Source organism: Myxocyprinus asiaticus, chromosome 3 (genome assembly GCF_019703515.2).
Source record: "Myxocyprinus asiaticus isolate MX2 ecotype Aquarium Trade chromosome 3, UBuf_Myxa_2, whole genome shotgun sequence".
Lineage (NCBI taxonomy): Eukaryota > Metazoa > Chordata > Actinopteri > Cypriniformes > Catostomidae > Myxocyprinus > Myxocyprinus asiaticus.
In genome coordinates, this window is record NC_059346.1 from 45,200,044 (window position 1) to 45,227,973 (window position 27,930).

The 27,930-nt window shown below is 35.6% G+C and overlaps 2 protein-coding genes across 5 annotated transcripts; both read right to left on the reverse strand.

Moving 5' to 3' along the window:
* Nucleotides 1-123: 123 nt before the first annotated feature.
* Nucleotides 124-22,541, reverse strand: LOC127419968 (long-chain-fatty-acid--CoA ligase ACSBG2-like). 2 transcript variants are annotated; one of them, XM_051661844.1, is made up of 15 exons: nt 22,411-22,541; nt 20,938-21,015; nt 20,654-20,781; nt 18,306-18,559; nt 17,741-17,829; nt 17,475-17,595; nt 16,255-16,335; nt 15,194-15,343; nt 9,659-9,826; nt 7,565-7,746; nt 7,250-7,483; nt 6,538-6,755; nt 4,603-4,742; nt 2,761-3,004; nt 124-1,371 (listed from the first exon to the last, which is right to left on the reverse strand). In XM_051661844.1, exons 2-15 carry the CDS (start codon nt 21,003-21,005, stop codon nt 1,295-1,297), a joined length of 2,154 nt encoding a protein of 717 aa, XP_051517804.1. In that variant the 5' UTR covers nt 21,006-21,015; nt 22,411-22,541; the 3' UTR covers nt 124-1,294. The 2 variants fall into 2 exon arrangements, with proteins under 2 accessions (XP_051517804.1, XP_051517796.1); XM_051661836.1 differs by lacking the exon at nt 22,411-22,541 and adding an exon at nt 21,136-21,192.
* Nucleotides 22,320-27,632, reverse strand: hint2 (histidine triad nucleotide binding protein 2). Of its 3 annotated transcripts, none has more exons than XM_051661882.1 (5): nt 27,397-27,632; nt 27,127-27,264; nt 25,212-25,316; nt 25,040-25,112; nt 22,320-24,877 (listed from the first exon to the last, which is right to left on the reverse strand). In XM_051661882.1, the coding sequence occupies exons 1-5, from the start codon at nt 27,508-27,510 to the stop codon at nt 24,786-24,788; spliced, it is 522 nt and encodes a 173-aa protein (XP_051517842.1). In that variant the 5' UTR covers nt 27,511-27,632; the 3' UTR covers nt 22,320-24,785. The 3 variants fall into 3 exon arrangements, with proteins under 3 accessions (XP_051517842.1, XP_051517851.1, XP_051517860.1); XM_051661891.1 differs by having other exon boundaries at nt 27,433-27,629; XM_051661900.1 differs by having other exon boundaries at nt 27,377-27,547.
* Between the last annotated feature and the right edge of the window lie 298 nt (nt 27,633-27,930).

The window sequence follows — 27,930 nt, forward strand, 5'->3', positions numbered from 1 at the left end:
CCTTTCATGTCACATTTATTTAAAGTAGCAATTTCTTGAGCTTGCGCAGTGTGTCATCTTGCACTCTAAATGACTAGTCTGAATTATATGCAGAATAATAACCATGAATAGGCTGTAAATGTTCATTATATTTTATTGTATATATCTCAAGGTCTACAATTAAAGCTACTTTACATTCTTAACATACCATATGTGTCAGAAATACTCTCAATAATTCTATAATTACTGCTCATTGGCTTCTACAGTTTCATGTAAACCCAGAAAAGCTCCATTTATTGTGATATAATCTAGCAAAAATGCAAAACAATCGACTCTAAATAGAACTGTCTGAAAAGAGAACAAGAGAACATGCTTTTATGGAGGCGTAATGTTTCTTGACAAAACCCGTTTGTGTTTCTGGTTCACTACAAAACCGGTTCAGCAATGCAATTGATACAATAACAGGGGAGTTGGGGTCAAACTACAATGTGCTTTTAGTGTGGTATTTCATCTGAGAGTTGCACACCACCCTTTGTTGTTTCAAAACACAAGCACACTGGTAGATATCAGGAGGTTACCCGCCCAATACCCTCCTCCTGGCTGGATTTATCCTCCCAATGTATGAACAGCAGACATTGTTAAAAACATTAAAACACATTTCTGAAAGACATCCAAATACATTCTTTATTTGTGGTGTTCTTATATATCATTTATTTCATTTACATTTTCTAACATATGCTGACGATCTGCACTCTTATAAATATCCAAGGTTCCGGGTGAAATTCGAAAAGACAGATGAAACTTCTTTACACATCTGCTTCCTTCAAGAGATTGAACAGATCTCACAATAACAGTAATATGCACAGTAATTTCATTAACATTTCATATATTCTACAGAATATACAGAACAAAAGACCAGTTGCAATAATGGAAAAACTGATCGAGCAGCCACCTCGAGGGGGTAATGGATCAGCAAACTGGTACTGAATTAAAAAATAATGGTATATATTGGTGTATATAATCAATTACCAAACATTTTATAACTGACAACATGAGAGAAATCACTTTTGCTATGATTCAATCTGTTTAGCTACATATAGTGTCATCAGAAATGGTGTTGTGAAATCTTGATTGAGGACACATGGCTTTGAGTAGTGAAGCTTACAGTCTAGCAGTCTGTTAGAAGCTTCAAAATGAGTGAAAACCAGATATATTACTGAGCAATGGCAAAAGAATGAGATCAAATTGCTGTCACTCACTGTCGCTGCAAACAAGTTTAAGAAAAAAGTGCTAAAGTTTCTTATGGGGACGTCTTTCATTCCCCATAAAATTGGTTGATTTCTTCTTGGTACATTTTAGTGACAACAGGCCTCTTGAGCTTCATGGTTGGACCTGACAGAAAAAAAGGGAGTTTTAACCTCAGTCATAAAAGCTTAAAAAGTTGAGATATGTACAATGAAGGAAATGGATACAGTCCAATCACAGATCGATAAGTCAGTTTACCTGACTACGTGCATGGCATGCTGTTATGTAACTAGGAATGCAGTTAGACAGTACAAGATATGGTAAGTATTTGACACACTGACTCAAATGCTTCTGATATTTTGTCTCAAGCGGAGAGATAAAAGTACCTCTGCCGTTTATTCACATGAAATCGTGCATTGTTTTGATAGAAAAATAAATATGCTTATCAACTTTTATAAGGGAAAAGAAAATGCTTTTCATGTCTTTTGTTGTTGTCAAAGGCTGTGCATCTAATCAAACTCCCTTCGATGCAAAATCATCTGTCACTTGATAAAATGGCAAAATAGTTGGACCAGTGTTTGTTTAATGTGTTAAAGGGATATTTCACAAAAAAATGAAAATTCTCTCATTTACTCACCCTCATGCCATCCCAGATGTGTATGACTTTCTTTCTTCTGCAGAACACAAACAAAGATTTTTAGAAGAATATTTCAGCTCTGTAGGTCCATACAATTCAAGTGAATGGTGACCAGAACTTTGGAGCTCCAAAAAGCATATAAAGGCAGCATAAAAGTAATCCATATGACTCCAGTGGTTTAAACCATATCTTCAGAAGCGATCTAATCGATTTTGGGTGAGAAACAGATCAATTCTTTCAGATAAATTTTTCCTATAAATTCTCCTCCTGGCCAGTAGGTGGTGATATGCACAAAGAATGTGAATCACCAAAAACAAAAGAAGAAGAATGTGTAAGTGAAACTGTAAAAAAGGATATAAATATTGATCTGTTTCTCACAAACACCTATCATATCACTTTAGAAGAAATGGATTTAACCACTGGAGTCATATTGATTAATGTTATGCAGTATTTATGTGCTTTTTGGACCTTAAAAGTTCTGGTCACCATTCACTTGCATTGTATGGACCTACAAATCTGAAGTGTTCTTATAAAAATCTTTGTTTGTGTTCTGCAGATGAAAGAAAGTCATACACATCTGGGATGGCATGAGGGTGAGTAAATGATGAGAGAATTTTCATTTTTGGGTGAACTATCCTTTTAAGCTGGTAAATTACATTACTGTCATGTTCATAATTTTGCATACTGTTGGGCCTATATGCAGTTCATGGTAATATTAATAGACTTAAATGTTTGATTTTAAGGACATTTTAAGGAAATGTTCCTTGATGGCCAATGTAAATGTCCTAAACAGTTGTAAAACCAGTTGAGCACCACACTATCAGATGGACCATGCAGCTCTCAAATAGGCTCACTTTCTCTCTTTTATATCCGTTTATATATTAAAAAATAAAACTCACCAAGTTCTCCACCAGATATGGAGAAGTCCCGTGGCAGGATGGTCCACTTCTGGACTCTCTGGGCATTGGATGTTGCTTTGGCATTGACACGCTCCATTCCCTCCTGGATTGCTTTGTAAATGGCTGGCTCTTTTTTGTTAATGATCTCAGAGACTTTGCTGGCAATCACACCATGCTGTCGGCAGAACTCCACCGCGAGTGGGGTCAGTTCATCTATGGGCTCTCCATTCTCATCAACATTACACTGACAAAAAAAAAGAAAAAAAGATTGTTTAATTTGAAAACAAAATAAATTGCCAATATTTTTTGTAACATTGTGCCTATTGCAAAGACTGAGTGTGATAGTATACACTGTTAAAGATTTTCTCGTCAAAAAACAGTAAAGAACTGGCAGCAGGGTTGCCAGCATGTTACTGTAAAATTAACGGTGTCTTGCTGTTGCTGAAATTAACAGCTAGATCCTGTTTTTACAGCTACAGTATACAACTGTAATTTAGCAGTATATAGCCATCAAATTACATACTATCTACTGTTGTTGAAATTAATAGCTATGTTCCCAGCATGCACTGCGGCATGAAGAATTTACTTAGATTTTTTACTATTTACTGGTTTATTTTGACGTTGTTTTTGTTGTAGTCTAAGCTACTTGTATTTTAATGTTCAGCTCTTACTTATTTACATAAAAGTATGTTTGTTAATTGTCATCAGTGTTGCGTTTTGTATGCCAAGAGTTGATATCTGTGTGTCTTGATAACAACTTGAGTTATGCTGTAAGTTCATCAAACACATCAAAGTTTGCTGATATAAATTAGCTGAAATATCCTTTACTGTTATTGCTTTTATATGTAATGCATCACTATTGCCACATATAGTGCCATTTGCAAGGTAGGATCAGATATTCAGTCTGACCTTAGGTTTTGTCTTCCAAGTAGCACAATGCAATAACTTGCGTTTTACTTAATCATAAATTGACTGGCTGGAAGAACATAATATAATAATAAAGAAGGTCCAAGGTGCCAGCTCAAGAGAACACTAATCACCATAATGGTGACTTCAGTCAAAACACAACTACTGATAACAAAACAACAACACTAATTAAACTAAGACCTCTATTAAGTCTGAATAAAAACATTTGTACATGTTTTTTTGTTTTGTTTTTTTACAATTTATGGCAATGCATTGCCAAAGCATACATACTTATTCAAGCGCAAAGGCTTATGGGTATTTCACCATTATAACCCACAATGCAGAGCTATACTGTTAACCTGTTTACTGTGTACAGGTTGTTGTTGTTTTTTTTTTTTGTTTTGTTTTGTTTTTGTTTTTTCATACAAAATACACTGTTCAATCCTGGCAAAATTGTACATTTAATATGTACATTGCTTCAAAGGTTGATTTTTTATTTTATTTGACTTCTCATTAGACAGACAAGTGAAGGCTGATGTGAGATGATAAAGAACAGAGGAGTTGGTCAGTAACATCATGAACACTAACCATTTGCCACAAACTACAATTTTCATGGTGGTGGGGGTTAAAATATACATTTCAAAATGTCATTATAGCTTTTACCAAGATGATATCATGATTTTAAATGTTCATTTTCCCCTAATGCCTTGCATAGAACAGCTATTTACCGTAAAACTAGTCACTTCACAGTGAGCCTGCTCTTGATCTCCCAGAATGCAACATTTTTAACAGCAAACTACTGTATTTAAGAATCACAGTGCTGTAGGAATTTGGCCGTAAATTTACAGCAGTTTTTTACAGTGTACATTTTTGGCAGCTAAAACACTTCATAATGCATTCACTTTTAATGGTATCAATAAGTAAGTGTAGGCTTACTTTGAGTGTGAGTAGCATGGAGAGAAACTTCTTTTTGTCTCCAACCAACATTGCATTACTGATTATTGACACCTCCTCCTTTACTGCATCCTCAATGGGGACTGGTGGTACATTTTCTCCACCAGCAGTAATGATTAACTCTGCAAAAACAAACTAATTAGGTACATATGCACATAATCATTTACAGTTTTTCATGCCATATACTTTCACCTAAGGAAATTTCCTGCTCGCATTTCAAGATAAATTGGTGTAATCCAAAGCCAATTATAATACCCATACTATGGATACTATGCCACATTTTTAAAAGTTGTTTGAATGGCTTTGCATTATATTAGAAAACAGAAATTGTAAAAAATAAAGTACAAACAATTTTTGCGAAATTTATAAAATGTATTACATTTATTGGTATTTTAAAATAAAATTAAGAAATACTGTTTTATATTTGGATATATTTGGACACTTTATCAAACTTAGTGAAACATAGATAATGTGATTAAGTACACCTGTGGTTACTCTACTAGGACTATGGCAAGCCAAATTGACTTTTAATCATTCGCAGCGTATGAATTGTTGATATCATCAATTCGATTTCTACTAGTTAGAATGCTAAGTCTTGATATCAGGAATGTAATTACTTCTAGTGAAAATGACAATTCTTAATATTTGTAATTACATTTGCACTAGTAAAAACATTTTACTAGCAAAAATACAGATTCTTGATATATAAAATTGAATTTAAACTAGTAAAACTAATTCTTGATATCTGTAATTGTATTTTTACTAGTAAAACTTCACAACGATCTGTCATTCACTTCTATTCAAAACACATTTACAGAAATCTGAAATTAATTTCCTACTAGTTGAAATTTAAATCTCACATATCAGCAATGCACTTCTTACAAGTAAAAATGATAATTTTTTTATACCAATAATTAAATTGTTACAAAAATATAATTACAACTAGTAAAAATGCTCATTTTTGATATCAGTCATTTGTTTTTACTAGTGTGAATGTTAATTTCTGATATCTTAAATGTGATTGTAACAAGTAAGAAACCCTTTTTAGATATCTTTAATTACCCTTCAATTTAATGATATCCAAAATTCATTTCTAGATTTCTAAAATACCAAATCTAACATACTAAAATATATTTACAGATACCAAAAATCAACAATTTTACCATTTGCTATTAAATTGTTGATATCAGGAATAGATATTTGCACTAATTACAATGTAATTATTGGTATCAAAATGATCATTTTTACTAGTAAGAAGCATATTGCTGATATGTGAAATTGGAATTTCAACTAGTAAGAAATTAGTTTTTGTAATTGCGTTTTGAATGGTAGTGGATGTGAGATCATTGTGAAATTCTAGAATTTTCAAGAATTACAGTTTTTACTTGATGAAATTCCATTTTTGATATCAAGAATGTGTATTTCTGCAAATGATGACGTCATTTTTATATCAAGAATCAACGTCTTTACTAGTTCAAATGAGATTACTGATATAAAAAAATTAGCGTTATCACTTATATTCCTGATATCAAGAATTAGCATTTTAACTAGTGAAAACTGAATTGATGAAATCAACAATTCATATCCTGTGAATTAATGAAAGTCAATTCGGCTTGCCATAGCAGGACACCTGTGTGAATTTGAGGGGAACTGATTTCATGCATCTACTGAAATCACCTTTTTGATCAGCTTAATTACAAAAAATTATTTAGTTCTGAAAAAAGTTCTAGCATAATTTGTTTGCAGATGCCACTTGGTTTGATATTTTTTTAATAAATGTAATGACATCCAAAAAAAATTAAGTGTCCAAATTCTTTTGGAGGCCTCTGTACGTACAGTAGTTAGTAATTATAGCAGTCTTTACCCTCACTGTACAATTTTGGAATTGTCCAAATCCAAATTTGTGTGCATTTTTACCTTTTATCCTGCCAGTGATATACAGAAAGTCATTGTTGTCGAGTTTCCCCAGGTCTCCTGAGTGCAGCCACCCATCTGCATCCAGTGCCTCTTCAGTTTTGTCTGGCATGTCTAGGTATCCCATGAACACATGCCGTCCCCAGAAACAGACCTCACCATTCCCATCATTATCCTCCTTGTCTAGCTTGGTTTTGCAGCCTGTCATGACCTTTCCACAGCTGGAGGAGACCAAAACATAAATGTCATAAAATAGTAGGCATAAGAAATGTATATACTGTAAAAGACCTCTACAATGGATGCTACATTCAATGCATTGCAGTGTCAGAATTGAACTTTTTTATTAAATGGCAATATTAGCCCACTGGAATGTTTTTTTTTTTTTTGTTTTTTTTTTTCAGGGCATTTTTACTTTTATGGGGAAATGTACTTTCTAACTATATAAAAACACACAGTTTAACACAATTAAGGCTGTCACCGATTAAATGAAATCAACAAATGCAAAAGAACTGTAAATAATGTACAATTTATCATAACACAAACACTACACTAGAATACATTTTAAATAATTGTCCGGTCTATATGTTAGATGAATTCTCTCTACAGGGTCTTTTTTTTTTTTTTTTTTTTTGCCCCCTCATATTTAAATATTAACAGGTCATATATTTAATATAATATTTAAATATAAACAGATATATCACATCATGTCTCTGACCTCATAATACGGTAGTCCTCGGCCCAGGAGATAGCGTGGGGTCCAGTGCTCTCACTCATACCATACAGCTCAAAGATGGGTATATAAAGGCTCATGAAATACTCCAGTGTGTCTTTGGTGATGGGAGCTGCACCAGTGTAGCAGGCCTTACAGCGGTCAAGACCCAGAGCTTTTCGCACATTCTTGAAAACCAGGTTATTTGCCACCATGAAGCCCCAAGGCACTGAGGAATCACTGTAGAAAGAAAAAGTGAGCTTTGTGTCCATCTCAACGGATTGAATCTAGAATTAAATCTATTATTCCTTTAAAACATACCCCTCCATGGCATTATAGCTTGCTTGAAGTCCTATTCCCTTGGCCCAATCGCCAATCCTCTTCTTGATGATGGATGATTTTGCACCAACGGCTTTCATCGCTTCTTGCATTTTTTCCCATACTCGGGGAACTCCCAAGAAGCTTGTGGGACGTACCTCTCTCAGAGTGTTGGCCAGAGAGCCCTTCAGTAACCAAGACACTCCTCGTTAATAAAAGCAATCTAAGATCCGTTTTGTATAGGATGAATCATTTGAGTCGTAACATTCCTCATTTGCAGTGTTGGGTAAGTTACTTAAAAATAGTAATCCACTACAAATAAAAAAATAAGAATTTCTCTAAAATTGTAATCAGATTACTTTACTAATTACTTGAAAGAAAAATTTATCACATTACTTAACTTTTAAGTTACTTTCTAAAGCACTTTTCTGCTCAACAAATTCAAAATAATGTCTATATTTCTTGTTTATTGTTACACACAAGTCATATAATGTACTTAATGCACATTAACCCTATAATGTACTTAAAAGTAATTACATAAAATCAGTAACTGTAATTTGATTACAAGAATATAAAATGTAATGCATTGTACTACTTTTTTGACTAAAAAGTAATTAGATTAGAGGAACTACTTTGTAATCGGATTAAAATCGCTTTGCTACACAAATAAATGTTAATCTAGAAAAAGTGATATAATTATTCCTTTAAATTTTAAATAGTGTACAATACACTAATAAAAGGTTTGGAATCACCTACTCATTCTTTATAAAAACTACTTTGCACAATTGGAATAATAATAAATTCATCAAAATTATGAAATAACACAAATAGAAGTATGAGAGAAAAAAAAGCAACCCTTTGCCTAGTTTTCAGCTCGACGCAGTTTGGGCATTCTCTTAATTAACTTTGTGAGTTGTTAAAAAAAGAATTTAATATTTAGGTGTCATTTATATTTAGCATTTAACCATCATGAGAAACAAATTTAGTTAAAAGTGTCAAAACTTTTCCCTGGTGTAATTGCATGATAATTGCATTGCATAATAGCGTGACACGTAGACACTGCAAAAGCTGTGGACACACTACACTTCACACTCCATTCACTTCCATTGAAACATATCCAAACGTGAGAGACTGGAAACACAAGCTCATGCAAAGAAATTTTAAGTTTGGTGAACTCTGACCTCAAAATTCGAATGACGAGATGATGTATGACTAATAGAAGATCTAAATGTCACACACTGACCACTTGGCTCGCAGGAATGTACTGTACGTAGACTATATTTTAACATTTTAATATAATATTATTTGTTATTACCATTTTTTTTTAGACCAAATATGAATACCGATACTTTTTGTTTTGGTACTTGCCAATACAAAGTCTGAGTCTTTTACTTTGAAGTGTTTCTGTGTTGTTCTGTGTCAAAGTGATTATTAAACCATAAAAGGCTGCTATTTAAATAAATAAATATGTACTCTGTAAGCGCCTCGCACTACAAAGTGAATTTGCACTCTGTTCACTGTCATCTGCCACAAACAGAGCGCTTGATGCTTAAGACAGTGTTCCCTGTATGAGCCAAAGTGGAGCTTTAAAAAGTACGTGCAGCTGGTGTCAGTACAACACTTTCTCCACACATTCACAAGTGGTCACATTTGTAGCGTGCCGTTCATGCAAACTACATATTTATATAATTAAATCACAGCTTTTGCTGTAAAATAATCTCACTAGGACATTACATGATTTTAATTTGTGCACTGAATGTTTATGTCAGGACATTTGTAAGTCAGATGGTATCGGTTTTTGGTATCAGATAATTTTTTACAAGTACATGAGTGTGGTATCTGACCCGATTCCGATACCAGTATTGGTATTGGGACATCCCTAGTTATTTGTGATTAAATATTTATTAAAACCAGAAGCCCCCTGAGTGTGACATCATATCCTGTCCGTTGTGGTGTCTGAAATAGTTTTGCAATGCATATAAATTAGAACGCATCTTAAGTAAACAAATTACAAAATCAAAGCCTATTTGATATACGATACGTATATCTAGCATTTTAGATGAGAGGAAACAAAACAGTACAAGAAAGGATTTTAACCTTCAAGGCATCAGGTTCTGCAAAACTGGTTGTGCCGGCAAACCTCATGCAGATCCACATGTCGTTGACCTGGGCTGCCACGTGACTCAGGGGCAAATAGCTCACCAGTTCCTCGTCACCCATCTTCAGTCTGGTCATGCTGCCTGCTGCATTGGCTGTCCATGTGATCTAGAAAGAGGAGGGTTGAAATCCAGTTCATAAAGACTTTGTGGAAATTCAGGGATAGCACTGGTTTTAACCTTTTTTAAAAGTGTTGTGAGCAATATCAGCCGCCGCTTTCCAAAGCCCCGCTTTCTAAATACCTTTGTGTCACATTTACAAAGACTCGAGCTGTCACAGAGACAGGTGTGATATTTAAGGACACCTGTTTTATTGAAATATTTCAGATAATAGGGAATTTTATGCATGCCATTCCATAAAAATAAAAAAAATGCTTTATAAAACTGTTCATTATGAGTCTAAATTCTAACTGGACGCACTGTGTTCAAAGCCATTGTAAAAAGACTCTAAACCCACACCTGTGGCCACACAGTCTATATTAATATGTCAAATTGCTACGTTGCTTAGCAAACCACAAAATCATAGAGTTAGGACAGTAAACTACACTCACTGAGTATTTAATTAGGAACACTATGGTTCTAATAAAGTGCCTGATGTGGGCTTCTGCTGTTGTAGGCCATCTGCCTCAAGGTTTGATGTGTTGTGCATTCTGAGATGCTATTCTCACCACAATTGCACAGAGTGGTTATCTGAGTTACTGTAGCCTTTCTGTTAGTTCGAACCAATCTGGCCATTCTCTGTTGACCTCTCTCATCAACAAGGGGTTTCTGTCCGCAGAACTGCCGCTCAATGGATGTTTTTTGTTTTTGGCACCATTCTGACCCATATCTGCATGATTATATGCATTGCAATGCTGCCACATGATTGACTGATTAGATAATTGCATGAATAAGTAGGTAAATAGGTGTTCCTAATAAAGTGCTCAGTGAGTGTACTAGAGGTGTACAGCGAAGTCATTACCTGTATCTGTATCTGTTCATATGACAAAATTATCTGTATCTGTCTCTGTATTTGGATAAAACTGGATGTGGTCTGGACTTAAAATATAAATGTGTCAAAACTAAATGAAACACCCATTATGTTACTCTTACATTCATAAACATGCCTTGTAAATGCCTTTTCATAATAATAGCCTAATAATAATAATAATTATTATTATTATTGTAGGCTACAAATATTGTTTAGTTAAATTATTATTTTTATACTTTTTTTCTTACCAGATGAAGCTGAACTTGTAGGCTACAGTAACTATGGAACATGTTGTTAACTGTGGTTTCTCCTGGTATTTCTGATATTAATATCTGCTGAAACAGTATTTTCGTTTATGTCTATGCATGTATAATATTACTCTGGAGGCAGGAGGTGTCAAGCAAAATGTGTTATGTCAAGCACACATTTTGCAGTGAATATTAAATACAAATTCAAACATTAAAAGCAATTAAAATAAATTGATATAGCCTACAAACAGGTGAAAGTCCTTGATACATACACACAAGGTGACACACACAGGAATTTTTATGATAGGACACCATTAGTGGCCTATTTAGTAAAAAAATTAATAATAATAATGTACAATTTTTAAGCACCTTTCTAGAGCTCAAGAACACTTAACATTTTCAAATTTAGCACAGTTTAAAGAAGAAGAAGAAGAAGAAGAAGAAAAGCATGTTTCAGTTTATTCGTTTTACATGAGTAGGAATGTTCCTAATAGATGAATACTCTATGGTGCATTTAAACCTTTATGGAGCATTTTAAATTTTTTCGGAATAAAGTCTTAACCAAAAAATGTGTTCGCACTCAATCACCATAATGCGCTACATGGACGGATTTAACCATTGCGCACCTTCTCTGTGTTTACATCAGCATCTCCTGTTGAACGAGTTTTCAAGCGTGCCTTCCCAAGAACGTCGAGAATATGGTGGAGGATGCCGTGACTGCTGTGTCCCAAATGACGCACTATACACTATGCACTTACAATATACACTATGCACTCAGCCATGTAGTGTATGCATTTTCAAAGTGTATTATCGTCACAAATGGAACACTTAACAGTTTTTTACTACACAGAAGCATTCACCATTTAAAAGCTGACGGAAGTGACGCTTCAAGCGCACTTGATGTGTTGCCTCTCTGTTTAACACTAATATCTAAAATAATGTACATATTCACACAGCGTGGGGTGATGGTAAAGCATTAAACTCACATTTCTAAGGTGCTGTTTTCACTGAAGTTTCTCTAAGTTGCTACTGTAGCACGGAGGAGGGCGGGGCTGGGCCGAAATGACGCACGCCCGGACCCCAATCAGCCTGATGAGGCGAGCAAGGGATAAAGGTGACCGGAGACGGCAGTTCCAGAGAGAGAGAGAAATACAGGCAGCTGCCCTGTATGTGTTTATGTTTGTGTGTTTTTGTTTAAGTTTATTATTAAACTATTATTTATATTGTCAAGCCGGCTCTCGCCTCCTCCTTTCCCTCTAACCTCTTTACACTGGTGCCGACACCCAGGAGGGAGGAGAAATGCCCGTCGTAGAGTCCTCGACACTGCCATTTACCCAGTGGAGTGCCGCTGCCATCCTCCGGGGCACGGAGTAGCCCGACCGAGCCACTGCCAGGGGCGGAGGAGTGCCCTGCCGGCCGCCAGAAATGTGGACGGGTCGAGGGAAGACCGCTGTCCGTGAGGGGAGGAGGGAATCGATTCCCCGATTGCCTGGAGCGGTAGGGCCGCTGCCAGGGGCGGAGGAGTGTCCCCAAGGGCCACCATAAATGCAGAGGGGTGTTCTGTCCACTGGGGGTCGGAGGTTTGACTCTGCCTGAGAGGTTGGAGGAGTGATTGAGGACCACGCGACGGCGCATCAGAGAACCGTTGAGTGAGTTTTTTTTCTCTCTCTCTTCTCTCTCTCTCGCTGTCACTCTGTGTTGGCATGGAGAGGAGGGTCATCCCCGCCTTCTTCGACATGGGAGGAGACAGGAGGGGAAAACAAAACAAAAAAACAGGCGAGGGAAAGGCCAACACGGAGCGACAGCGAGAGAGAGAGAGGAGAGAGAGAAAAAGAAACTCGCTCACCGGTTCTCTGATGCGCCGTTGCGTGGTCCTCGATCACTCCTCCACCCTTTCAGGCGGACGACAGACGCTCCTCCCCGAGCGGACTGGAGTCAAACCTCTGACCCCCAGATGACTGGAGACGACAGTTCCAGAGAGAGAGAGAATTACAGGCAGCTGCCCTGTATGCGTTTATGTTTGTCATTCCGGCCTGGCCCCGCCCTCCTCTGCGCTACAGCTACATTCTCCATTATTTACAACTGTTTTGTCAGACCAGCATCACAGCCAAGTAACTCCAGCACTTCCACTATGTACGGCAAGCCGTGAGCACTGAATGCATGAAGTGTCCAATATTCCACACTCTGTTTTAATGGTTGAAGAAGTGTATCATCCGGGGACTCATAGTACACTTCTTTTTGTTGCATTTTTAGTGTAAACACAATACTTACACTACAAAATGTTGTAGAATAGTGCAGAAGTGTGCAGTTTGGGACGCAACTTGTGTGTCAAAGAACACCCCTAAACCAGGGTAAAATCACTGTAATGCGTGTTCTCTCGTAGCTTATCGCTTTAATTTAGCAATTTAATTACCTATTATAATCATAGTATTATATTTGCCAATGCAATCAGTGGTGAACTAGTCACTTTGTTAAGTAAGGAATTTTGGCGTCAATTTGGAGTCAGATCTAAGTTTCAGTAGTCATGTCAAATCAATAACAAAATCAGCCAACTATAATCTAAAAAATATCGTGAAAATTCGATGTTTAGACATTAGATACCTGCAGCTCATTCAAAATGCTGCTGACAGGATTCTTACCCAAAAACAAAAACAAAAAAAATCAGAGCATATTACTCCAGTCCTTATGTCTTTATATTGGCTTCCAGTAACATTTAGAATTGATTTTAAAGTACTATTATTTGTTATAAATCACTCAATGGTCTAGGACTTAAATACATTGCAGATATGCTTGTTGAATATACTGTAGATCTAACAGACCTCTCAGATCATTAGGATCAAGTCAGTTAGAAATACCAAGGGTTCACTCAAAACAAGGTGAGACAGTGTTTATCTATTATGCCACCGCAGCTGGAACCAGATTCCAGAAGAGGTCAGGTGTGCTCCAACAGAAGCCACATTCAAATCCAGACCGAAAACATATCTGGTTAGCTGTGCATTTATTCACTGAGCACTGTGCTGCACTTACTGATTACTTAGGGCAGTGGTGGCTCAGCAGTTAAAGGTTACTGACCAGAAGGTCAGGGGTTCAAGCCCCAGCACCACCAAGATGCCACTGTTGGGCGCTTGAGCATGGCCCTTGAACCAATCTGCTCCAGGGGCACCATATCATGGCTCACCCTGCGCTCTGAACCCAGCTTAGCTGGGATATGCAAAAAAAAAAAAAAAAAAGACTTTCACTGTATATGTATAATGTGTGACAAAATAAAGGATTCTTCTTCTGCATCATTATTTCTGTATTCTTTTTCTTTTTTTATTTATTTAAATAATTTTTACTTTTTTACATATATCTTATTACTTTTTACTCTAATTTCTTGTTCTTAATTGATTTTTTAAAAAAAATGTATGTACAGTTGTGCTCAAAAGTTTGCATAACCACACCATCTTTTTCCAGAGCAGCCTGTATTTCTCATGAGGTTACCTGTGGGTTTTTCTTTGTATCCTGAACAATTCTTCTGGCAGTTGTGGCTGAAATCTTTCTTGGTCTACCTGACCTTGGCTTGGCATCAAGAGATCCCCGAATTTTCCACTTCTTAATAAGTGATTGAACAGTACTGACTGGCATTTTCAAGGCTTTGGATATCTTTTTTATATCCTTTTCCATCTTTATAAAGTTCCATTACCTTGTTACGCAGGTCTTTTGACAGTTCTTATCTGCTCCCCATGGCTCAGTATCTAGCCTGCTCAGTGCATCCACGTGAGAGCTAACAAACTCATTGACTATTTATACACAGACACTAACTGCAATTTAAAAAGCCACAGGTGTGGGAAATTAACCTTTAATTGCCATTTAAACCTGTGTGTGTCACCTTGTGTGTCTGTAACAAGGCCAAACATTCAAGGGTATGTAAACTTTTGATCAGGACCATTTGGGTGATTTCTGTTATCATTATGATTTAAAAAGGACCCAAACAACTATCTGATAATAAATGGCTTCATATGATCGCTATCCTTAAATAAAAGACAGTTTTTTTTTTTTTGTTGTTGTTGTTGTTTTTTGCATGATCAGTCATATTTTCAAAATTAATGCCAAAATTTCACAATTTCTGTCAGGGTATGCAAACTTTTGAGCACAGCTGTATATTATTTTTTATTTTTTTATAATTTTTATGTAAAGCTCTTTGAATTGCCATTGTGTAAGAAATGTGCTATATAAATAAACTTGCCTTGCCTTGCATAATACTACAAGTGTTACTTACATTATCATGGCTGAGCATGACCCCTTTGGGATTTCCTGTGGTCCCTGATGTGTAGATGAGTGTGCAGCACTCATTGGCATTTTGACTGTTGATCACTGCGTCCAGTTCGGCATCAGGGACCTCCTCTCCAAGCTTCATGAATTCTGCCCACTGAGAGAATACAGAAGCATGGACATTTTATTCAAATCAAGGTACTGTTTGATTATTTGATCAGTAAACATATGCTGGAAATGTGTTCCATGTTTGTATTCATTTTCCTTGACTGACTTTTAGTAAACAAAACAAAACACACCTAGTACTACATGTACAGTCTGTAAACTCTGATACTTCCTTGTGTGGGAAAAATCATTATTTGTCTGCAATTATACTTGGTCCAGGAGGAAAGTGCAATCATCTTTGTTTTTTCTATATTTTGTTTAACAGGTGTGGCCAGTGACATTTCTAGCCTTAAAGGTGCACTGAGTAATCCCCCCCGCCCCCCCACCCCAATTTAAAAAGTATTACTCATAATTAAATTAATTATAATTTTGAAACATATGTATAAAATCATGACCATTTACATGAGATGAAGACTTCAGTCATATCAGTAACCTTATAAAAGCTGTTTTATTCTACATGGAGAGGGTTCCCTCATGGGGGCTGCCATGTCAGAATCACATGACCAGCCGAATACTACTCGCTTAATCAGTAAACGTCCTGTTTTTTTGTACTCTTTGATTTATGGATTAAAGTGATAATGGCTGACTGTGAATAGTGAATTTCTACAACAGCATTGGTAATTAAAAACTATTGTGTTTGAGTGATGCTGCATCCAAACCAATAGGTGTCAGTGTAAGTCAAACAAGGGTGTAGATTTGGTTTGAATTTGCTAGTATTGATTATTAGGGGGTTTCATCCTCCCCATCCCCCCCAGATCTACGCCCCTGAAGTCAATGACAACAAATTAAAAAATTACTGAGTGCACCTTTAAGGGGGGCCCAAGCAGCCTCTTATACCTAGAAACAGCCCTATATTTGGCACTCAAGAGGCACCCTAAACTGGATTATTTTGTACAAGCTTACCGTATATACATTTGGTAACTTCTGCTCCAGTTCACCCTTGTATTGAACAATAGCCTTCAAATGTGGTAGTTTATCTCTGACCTGTGTGGACAGTGAAAGTTAATTATTATTTTATTAGAAGATAAATGTATAAGTAACTTTCAGACTTTATTTGAAAACATCTAGTTATATTTTAAGATCATTTCTGGTTATTGTGTGCCGTTGTGCAGGAAAGCTGTGGTATGTTACATTTGCTGTTTACGCAGATAAGAATTTTCAGAATAGCGATCAAATCTTAAAGATCCCATTGCGATTAATTTTTTTTTTAGTCACGTCAAATCAAATAAGGTCACATTTATTCCTGTAGCACATTTAAAAACAACAAATGTTGAACAAAATGCTGTACAATCAAAATAAAATCATTTGATGTTTTAGTTTTTTTAATGCCACTTTCATGGCAAAATCCAAGTTAAAATTTATTTGATAAAAAAATAAAACAACTAAAAACCATAAAATGTTTAAGATCCATTTTTAATATAAACCCTAAAACTGATTCTGGACTGACTTTATTAAAACCCTTTTCAAGGGTGTCAGCAGAATAAAACCATTTTCTCAGAGGACTAGAAATACCACAGTCCAGATTCGATACGGGACGCATAATTTAATCTTTAAATATGGGGCGATCCTGTATTTTATAGGATGGGTGAAAACCCTAGGTAATAAGGACTTTTTGTGTTTGCCATTCAATAAAAAAAATTTTTTAAACCACTAAAAATAGTTTTATTAAACAGATAGTTCTGACTGGATGAGCCGTGTTCAAAGTCATAAAATGACTGTAAAACGACACCTGTGGCTGCATGTTCTATATTAATGCACCAAATTGTTAGGTTGCTTGGCAACCACAATCTCCTACAGTTAGAACTGTGAATTATCTTACCGGGAAAACAGTTAAAGTAAAACAATTATCTCAGAGGACTAGAGTAAAATTGTTTTTTGTTGTTTTTAGTTGTTGTAGTGGTGCAATGGACAAACTATTATCTTCTTTAACCCCACTGTTTTTTAAACTCTAGATAGAATATACAACTTTTGATTTTAAAAATGTATTAGTATATGTTGAAATTAATATGAACCAAGATTAATAAATGTTTAATAAGTATTGTTCCTTGTTAGTTCATGTTAACTAATGTTGTTAACTAATGTGAATGTGAATGTAAATAAAACACTGATCATTTTTAAACTACCTGGAGAATTTTGATCAGTTGTTTGTGGCTTTCCACCACCAGAACATTAGCTTGACAGTTATCAGCAACATACTGGCAGGCTTCTGGAGAGTTGGTTGTGTAGATTCCAGTTGCAAGTCCCCTGCGATAAAACAAGAGATCTGTTAAATAACTTCAAAATCAGATCTTGCATTCCATAATAAGTTACTGAGGCTTTTTCCTCATTCTTTAACTTTAGGACAAAGTTTTAACAGATTCAAACAGATCGATTCAAAATCAGTCAATACCCTGCCAGGATACATCCAACATCTGCAATAAACCATTCAGGAGAATTGAAGCCCAGAATTCCAACGCCATGGAATCGCTCCAGGCCAAGCTAAAGTAAACACAGAGAATAAACGCAAAATTAATGAATGTACAAGACAATTCTTTTCTTAAATGTCTCTTGGAGACTGACTGATGAAGAGCTTTGACATAACAATGAAACTAGTGTTGTAAAAGCTTTGAATCCTTAAAACTTTGATCCAATACTTTGATTATTTCAGTATCACAAATAAATAATATAGGGATGGAGAACGTTTTTAAGAGATTATTCAAAGGGAATGCCAATATTTATACATTTATGCATATGCAAAATAAATGTCATGGATATAGGTGCATGGAAGGTGAATTTGCAAAAAACAAAACAAACAAACATTTAGAATATGTTTATTTTGAAAACAACAAACATTATTTACGCCAAAGCGTATTCTGAGCATGAACGAATCAACTTCTAAGTATCAAATTACTATGCCTTTTATTCAGGTGTTAAGGAGTGTCTAACCAACATTTTGGTTAGATGACAATTCATACCTTCAGAAAGCTTTTTGCTGCAGCTCTGGAATGCTGATAGTATTCCTTGTAGGTAAGGGTGACCCACATGCCATCTTTCTTGGTCCGAAGGGCAGGCAAGTCTCCGAACTTCTCCACCGTAGCCCAGAACATCTGATGGACTGTCATGGGAGGTTTTGAACCCAGTTCCGAAGCTTCCATCCTGAGTTTGACAGCCTTGTCTCTGGTTGTGCTCCACAGCTCTTGGGCTGGACCAAGATGCACATCTCCAACCTCTAACGGAATAGACAGTTCATCTGCTTTATGGTCAGGACAGCAAGGACAACACACAGGAGACATGATTGTGTAATAAAGGTGCTTTCAAGAGTGTCCAAATGTATTGTTGAAGCTTCTGCATGCGGTCTATGGAGGAACAGATCACTCCATCGGAATAACTGCCCTTGCTTTGTCTTGCCCTGTCACACACTCGTGAAAAAAAGAGCTGCTTAATAGGAGAGCGTGGTTAGGTCAGGTTACTGACAGGATATTTCCTTTGCCACCAATCAGGTTTGACATGTGTCAGGTTTTTTTTTTGTTTTGTTTTTTTAAGTTTACATGCTGTGTGCAGCAAAATGGTACCAGTTTGAATTTTACATGCATTTATAAGTAATATGACAGGCAAAAAACACATTGCTATATAATTTCTACAATACACTGACCTAGATCTTATCAAAGGTTGAAAAATGAAATTATGTTAAAAATAATTACTTTATACATTGAATAAGTTAGTTTAAGCATGAACTTGAAAATATTAAGTACATTCTACACTTATACTCAATTCAAACAAGTAAAAATGTATGCTCTAGCTTATAAATAAAATTAGTTATGATTGTTTGTTATCTTTAAAATGCATCATCATGTACTAGTCCTAAAGTAGAAACCCTTGTCATGTTTAATTTCTAATTTGAGTATATTTCACAGGTAAATAAAATAAGTACGTTTTGCTTAACTTTTCGAAGATGGTGTTCTCAACATGAACCGGGCTTGAATAATTAATGAGTTTACATGGTTTCAGTGTTTGCAAGTTGACCGTTTTTATTGTTGATTTTGTTGTTTAGTTTGGTAACGTCTTGTGAAGTTTGAAGTTCATATTCTACTCAAAATGATCTGTTGGTTGTTACCGTCATGGTGTTCTGTGCACCAAGTGTTGAGGTCTGCATGCGCAGCTCTGTATCTTGTTCTTTCACCATTAAAGCAAGGTGATGTTGTCTAATAGACTACATACCATGCATAAAGCTTCCTTGTGAAAGGCTTGTGTGTGTCATGTGGTACACGACTAAGTATGTTAAAAATGCATTGAAGTGCTAGTTCGCTTTTAAAACCTTGGCATAATTCAGTGTTACACTGCATAAGTAAAATGTACAAACAAAGTGAGAGTTAAGTTTACTTGAAACAGAGTATTGCAAGGTAAACTGTACTTTGTTTTAGCAGAAATAGCCTTTATTTAAAAATATGTTCTGCATGGAAATTGTTTCCTAGGTTTTTTTGTTGTTGTTGTTGTTTCTGTTTTTTAAATAAACCCCACTCTTTTTCAGTGTAGCTTGAATGAGCTGTGACATTTTGCACTCTTTTGCATCTCACTGTTTGTGCATTATACTGTTTATTAGGGCCCAAGCACTGAAAGTGCGGAGGACCTATTGTTCTTCTAAAGATTATTATTAGGGCCCACATTTTCACCTGCAGTCACCAAAATTGGTACATATATAGTTCTCATCAAGTGAACAACTTTCATACTCGTAGTCATTAGCTCCGCCCAACAAGAAGTTGGCCATTTTGGATTTTCTGAAAATCGCAGACTCTGAACTTTTAAATATGCCTCCAAGGGGATTCATGTGACTGATTTTGATGAAAAGTCAGTTGTATGTTTGGTAATGGGGGCTGATGACATGGATGCATCTATTATGGGGCACGGTCATAGCGCCACCAACTGCAAGCAGGAAGTATGGCACTTTTAACAGACTTTGAAATAGCCCTCTTATGTTTACATTAGTTGCTTCAAAATTCTTCAGAATAATGTCAAGACACTGCTGATGTAAAATTGTCAAGGGATATGTAATATCTTAAATAGTGTTGCCATGGCAACACATTAATTGTTATTATTCATTTCTTCCTATATTTGGGTGTTTTTGAGAGAAATTTCATGAAATGTTGCACACACATCACAGTCGTTGGCCATTAGGTCTGCATGCAGTATTGTTGTACATTTCATAAATAAACCTTGACTTGACATGGAAAATAACTCTGAATTTATGCAAAACAGTTGGATTCTTAATGTGCAAACAATTTTTGAGAATGCTAAACTGGAACACAACTGCATGTGAAGACTCTACCTGTGTTACTCTGCATTACAGAGGCTGAGCAATTTCCATTTGGTTGAACTTTCGAGTCATGGAGTGGTACAGTGTGATATTCTTCAGTGTAGTTAAGAGCAGCTTTTAAAGGGGAGACATTCTTAGAACTAACAAGAAAGAAAAAGGAGAATGTAAAGTCCTATTTGTTTGTTATGCCAACAATCAACAACAAAGAGGTGACAACAACAGTATGTTTATAGTAAATAGTAACAGTAAATTACAAGTTACTAATATAAAGAAATATTTTGATAAAGTCTACATACCCTTCAGTACCAGTTCCAAGCACAGGAATGTCCTTGGAATCACTGGGTATTGAACCATTGGCAGACATTGTCTGGAGTCTAAAAACAACAGCAAAATAAAATATAGTGTATATACAAAACACCAAAAATCTGGGCTCACAAACATAGGAGCAAATACGGTGAATAAATACTATAACATAAATTAAAATATACAATTACATATAAGATCTCTTATACTCAGTCAAATCTGACAAAGCCTCTCCGATCCAAAGCCAGTGGTTTAAAAATGTGATTTATCCTTTATATGTACCCCAGCTCTTGCAAAATATTAAGTAAAATGTGCCAAGGGATGGAACGCCAGATGACGAAAGCCATAATGAACAGAGAAAACTATAAAGACAAGATAGACTAACCTTTAACCCACATTGCATAATGCAATTTAAGTATTAATTTGAACAGTATAAACATGCATATCTTCAAATTTAGAATTAGAGGCCTAATACTATATTTGTGAACTATATCATATAGGCTACAGTGTCATTATTTTTCTGATTTGCAAAGGTTGGGTAAAATAATTGTGTGCATTTGTGAAGTTTACACAATAATGCCATCTAAAGTATTTTTGATGTAATTGTCAATACATTTGCTATTTAGTTTGAGTGGTATTGAGCTACAAAAGTATGTTACACTTTTGCCATGCTCTTGTATGGCCTTTAAATACTATGAAACAGCCTTCAGTTTAATTAAATAAAAAGTAGTAGTGTAAAAAAAAAGTTCATGACTTGACTGTACTCTAGATTGCAAAATGACAAAGTTCATGATCATTACAACACATGTATGGCCACATTTTGATCTATGTCCAAGTGAACTTGTACACAGATTTAGACATTTAACTGCCCTTAAGTGTCGATTCATTACAGTCTAGAGGGGGAAAAAATAGGCCTAGAGTAGCCTATATATTGCTAAGGAATAGGTGATCTAATTTGATGCTCACAGGGAACGTGATTGACATAAAATGTAATGGATAAAGAGAGTCAGAAGATGACAGGTTGAAAAGTCATTCATTCACATGGTCAGTTTGTTTTTGTTTTTTCTTGAAATGCTACCTGTGATATTGTTTTACTGAATCAAGCTTTTTACACGAGAGTTCATTCATATTACATTATTATTTTCTGCACTTCTTGCTTAAAGAATGGCAGTGATGCCAATGCAGGTGAAGAGTGAAGCTAAATGTTTTTGTAACAACCAAAACATAAATTAATACATTAAAAACGTTTCTAAGCATATGTTTTCAAATGGGACTTTGTTGCAAAGTATGCATAACTGAATACAAATTTGTTCCACATGAGCATTTCCCCCCCTTCTAGTTTAATATTCTTACATTTTAGGAGCACACAAACATATTCAATTTTACACATAATTTATTCACATTATTTATCTAAATTTCATTGAACAATATAATTTTAACCAAAGAATGACGTAAGGACTACTTACATGTTTACACTGGAGTTTGTGTTTTGTTGGAGATTTGTAGCCTGATGTTTCAGAGAAAAAGCTGAATGCAACACAATTTTGCCTTACAGTACGTACAATAAATATGGATGTTTCTCCACGTGCTGTGAATACTTATAAGAGGAACTGCACTACAGAGGAAACCTATGGACCCACAGCCTGAACATTATCATGTCAGGTGACTTGACTTGTTGAGCAAGTGATAAAACAAGTGTTTTATCATGCTGGTGGGATCTGCACACAAATTTTTATTTATATGCCCGGACGAATGCATTTACAATCAATGAAACCCTAACTTTCAAAAAGTCCAGCAATAGTATGCCAAGAAAATACATGTAAATTTAATTTGGTACACTACACTAAATGGAGGAAACGTTTCACCAATTTGTTATTAGCCTGTAATAAAACATTACACAGTCTATACAGTCTTATAAATGATCTAATAAACATTCTTATATAAACTTGCATACCTGCGCCACAGACTTCAATACAGTACATGAATGAAATGATACATTTGGATACATCATATTTGATGCATATCATGCAAATATTATCAGGACTGATACTTCACTAGTATTTGCAATCTAAAATAACTTCCTCTTCAAGCTGCATTTCAAGGCATTGTCCCTCTTGCAGTAATACAACAGATCATCTTTTAATGTTAGAGCATTGATGTCTTTGGGTCTGCTTTTGGTATTGTATGCTTTTTATAAGGGTGACAAGTCAATTCAGCTGTTTACTCATTTGCACATTGTTCATGTACATTTTCTTTTTTGAGGTTTTATACAATTCCTAAAGCTATAGTACACTTGTAACCAACAGATAGCATGAAAGAGGTGAGAGACTATCATTCCAGAAAGTAACAGAAATGATAAGATAACCAACATTCAATATTTTACTACCATGGCTGAACATGTTTGATATGAATAATCATGATTGAACTCCTCAAATCTCAAGTCCCATTTTGTAACATTGTGATATAATTAACAAGGTTTAATTTCAGAGAATCGTTACAGTATAATCCCCAGTTCAACAAAGACATGAGTTGATGCCTGCACTGACAAACCTGACATTTTAGCAAACAAGGTGAATGTCCATTTCCTATAAACACATTCAAGTGTGACACACAGAAACCTCTTATACTGGGTTGATCACGCCACCAGTCGCAGTAAAACATCTCTACCGAATGACTTCAGTTGAGGTCAAACCACGTCCGAGATTTCAGATTCAACACTAAGTGTTGTGTTCAGAATTTTGGGTATATATTAGGTGTGTGGTCAATTTTTCAGTTTGCAAAGGGCATATCAATTTAAGAAATCTTTGACATTCCTAAAAATGTGCCAAGGTGCAAGTTGAGGCTTTGTCCAGCAAACTTTGAGGCATAATGAAACTAGGATGTGGAGGTGTGGGTTAGAGCTTCTTTGATATATAAAAAGCACTCAACATTTTGAGTTTGCGATTCACCAGAACGACCAAGAATTGATGCTTTGCACAAAGTTGGAAAAGGTTACAAAGTTTAGATATTCTAGAAAGGTTGCAATAGTTTAGATATTCATCTGTCCAGTAAGACAAATGGTCTATAAATGGAGACGATTTAGTACTGTGGCTACTCTCCCTAAAAGTGGCCATCCAGCAAAGATGAAATTTTCCTTCTGAACATTGTGCAGATCTAATCCGCAGCTACCAGAATTGCTTGGTTGAGGTTATTGCTGCCAAAGGAGGATAGGCCAGTTATTAAATTCAAGGGTTCACTTACTTTTTCCACAGCACTGTTAATGTTTAATGGGATGTGTTCAATAAAGACATGAAAGATTATAATTGTTTGTGTGTTGTTAGCTTAAGCACACTGTGTTTGTCTATACTTGATGAAGATGAAATCACATTTTATGACTAAATAATGCAGAAAACCTGCTAATTCCAAAGGATTCACACACTTATTCTTTCCACTGTATTATCATTGCCCAATAATTTAGCTATTCTGTTCTTAAAATTTAACAGTTGGTGGGATGTTGTAATGTGTCTAATATACTTTAGAAAGCCCAACATGAAATAGTTAAATGTGAATATTTAATATGTCCAGTCTGCAAAATGCTAGTATCACTCTATGAAACTTGTAAAACTAACCAAAACGTTTAATTATCAACTGTGTAACCAAACCAAAGCAAATCATCTATTGTAAATTAAACTCAACAAACATCAATAAAAATATGTTTTAATGTAAAAAAAAATTATTACTTTTTTTCAGCCTCTCTTGTTCAGAATTATTTGATGATCTTTGACTTATTTCCATTTTTTTGTACACTCCTCTGCTCCAAAAATGTGAAGCATTCATTTTGATTCACTGACAGAGGGTTCATCTATCCTGGAGGCCATCTCATTTGCCGTCCTCCGAGAACATGGACGTGGAGGTGGTAGACAGACTGCGCCCCATTTTTCCCATCATTAATCACTGTAAATTATAATAACAACTGATGAAAAACAGAATACATGCTTAAATAACAACATATTACAATGTAAACGTGCCATACTTAGTCCTTTATCTAGTGGAGATAGCAGAAAAACAAAACAAACCCAGTTCAAACAAAGGATATTTCACACTCAAGTCACTCACCAACTCTGTATCCTTCATCCAGCCCTTCTTTCTTTGCTACATTTTTGGCCACCATCAACAGATGCCCAAGAAGCTAAATGAAAAAAGTACATGGTCTTACAGCTATCATCATCAATAATGACAAACACACACACATACACAGAGAGAGAGAGAGCGAGAGAGAGAGACAAACCGGGGCATCATCATCGTGTGCTTCACTGATCCTTGGAATAGGAATCCTTGGAATAACCAGGAAATGTACAGGAGCCTGTGGGCTTACATCTCTGAAAGCTAGACACTGCAACAAAAATGTTTAATAAAATAAATGATAAGCACACGTTTCAATACTTTGGATTAGAACATAAAAAAGTTGACATAACAGGACTGATAGAAACATGTTACAAAACTATTATACACATGGTTTATTAAAAAGATGTACACAAAAAAAAAAAAAAAAACCTGATTGCCACATATGATGCCTATATAATACCGTAGGGGTAGACGGAGTACAGTTGTAACAAGTTTTGCTGTACTAAACAAGTACAGAGCAGAATAAACATCCCATTTTTTTCATGCGAGATACCTTTATCTGTCTACTAACAAAATACATGCCAAAAACCTGCATACATTGTTCCTATTTTCTACAATTAGTGTGTGAAGACAAGGAGCGCTTTTGTTCCCCATACCAGGTACAGTTCTAACACTACCCCTGGACAGTTGCAATGTGCTAAATAAGGCATTATGCCTAACTTAAGTTAAATATACTGACTCATTTAATACTCTGTGACTGTTTTCAAATATTTTTAATGCTTGCATATGTATCTTTTCTAACAAATCAGCCAGAAATCCTCTCTTAGTTTTCCTCACCTTGATACGAGGCATCATATGACACAAGCAACCAAAATATTCATTTACAATCACATTTTTAGACTAAATATACTTTACAAAATTATTTACACTGCATATTTATAACTATCTATCTATATATATATAACTCTCTCTATATATATACACATCTATTTTAATTCATTAAAGGTGCAGTATGTAAGATTCAGAAACCCTTGTTATTAATGACACCTGTGGCCATTAAGTGAACTGCAGCCTGTTGCTCGTGATCGCGCTCGTGCACACACTGTATAGAGACGCGAGCGAGCATGACAAAAACAAAGAGGCTGAACATGATTCACCGGCATCATGCTGACAGATGAGGTAGCATAATTAAAATTACACAGTTATGAATGTTTTACTACAAACTTTGGGACTGAATATTATATTTGTCTCTCCAGTGCTGGAACAGGGCTAAAACAAAGTGTGGATATAGGTCTGGCTATGCGAGACTGTAGTTTGAAGTAATCACTTTTCTTTGCATGATACATTGACTGCATTGATACGATAGCCTATGTCGGTGTTAGCTAGCTAGCCAGCTTTATCAATAGCTGTTAGCTAAATTTGGTGGATGATGACAGTAGCTGTTTATAAAATAGACTGTACATTATAAATATGTTGACACAATTCAGTATTGATGTGATACAATCACAACTGTCATTTTGATATATCAATGCGCTATTGTTTTATAATAATAGATTGTATATATTTTCTGTATAATCAAGTTACCTTACACTAATGAATGGAGCTTTTTATATTATCTTGGACATTGTCTAGCATTAATTTCATGTGTTATTGCAGTTTAGCTAAAATTACACAGATCAATCCTTATGGCACTATATTTCACATGCTTTGCAGTTATGTAAGCTTACCTGTCCAATAAGAAGAATGCCAATTCAGGGTCTGTTCTGATCCCCAAAACTTATTTTTACAAAAAAATTTATTTTTTTTCGCAATGAAAGAGTAAGAAAATGAATAATGTACCCCCAAAACTGATGTTCTCTAATAATGTCTAATTAATGTGGACTGTTCTTCAGATTACCCACACAGAGAAAAGACGCTAATGTGAATGCGCACTGAAAATGAAAGTTCAAACTTGCATTACAAGGGAAATATTCACAGTGTTTTAACTACTCAATTTACCCTATTGCCCATTTATCACAATCCAGTATAATAATCTAAGCAAATATGTTTGTGAGAAACTCTTGAGCTCTTTGACTCACCTTGTCATCCTCATAGATTATGTTTGCAGGAATAGTTTTATCAATTATTTTTGAAAATATAGTGGGCTCAGGTTTTCCATATTTCTTGCTGGCCTCTTCTGCCAGGCGAACCTCATCGCGCTTTGAAGAGCAGAAGCTCTAATACAAACAAACAAACAAACAAACATAATTAAGTCTCTTAAACATCTAAATCTTACAATAATAGAAATACAAAGTCTTCCTATCGGCGCAATTCCGAATATAAACCAACCATACACAGGCTGCACTTACACTCCGACAGAGTGTGCATAACATAAAAATAAACACCTTCACAGGTATGGCTCGCTGTAAATTATATCCAAAAGGCAAAACCCGTCGGGTTAGTAAAATACTGCGGGCTGTCATTGAAAGGACAAACAACGTCCAACACTTTAGAATAAACCCTGATGACCAACTCCAGACACAGTTCAGCAGAGAAGGAGCACTTGCCCAATATGACGGATGTAGAAAAGGAAGTCCCGCCTTACAGGTAAAAGAGCCAATCACCTTTTAGATACAGACATCGCCTGTCAATCAACTCCAAAACGCGCATTCCCATTAACTATACCAGCCTGAAAAATACAATTTATTAATCGTGAACTGAGCTAAAGACGCACAATTTATGATACAGTTGTAGTCAGATTTAACTGCTGATTTGAAAAATGTTCTTTGATCGTAAATTTTATCAACAGCTTTTGAGATTTCGGTCTTTTCCCCGTTCAACTAGATAGGAGCTGCACTTTTCTATCATGTTTACATAGAAAATAGATGCCCTTGAGCGTTCCA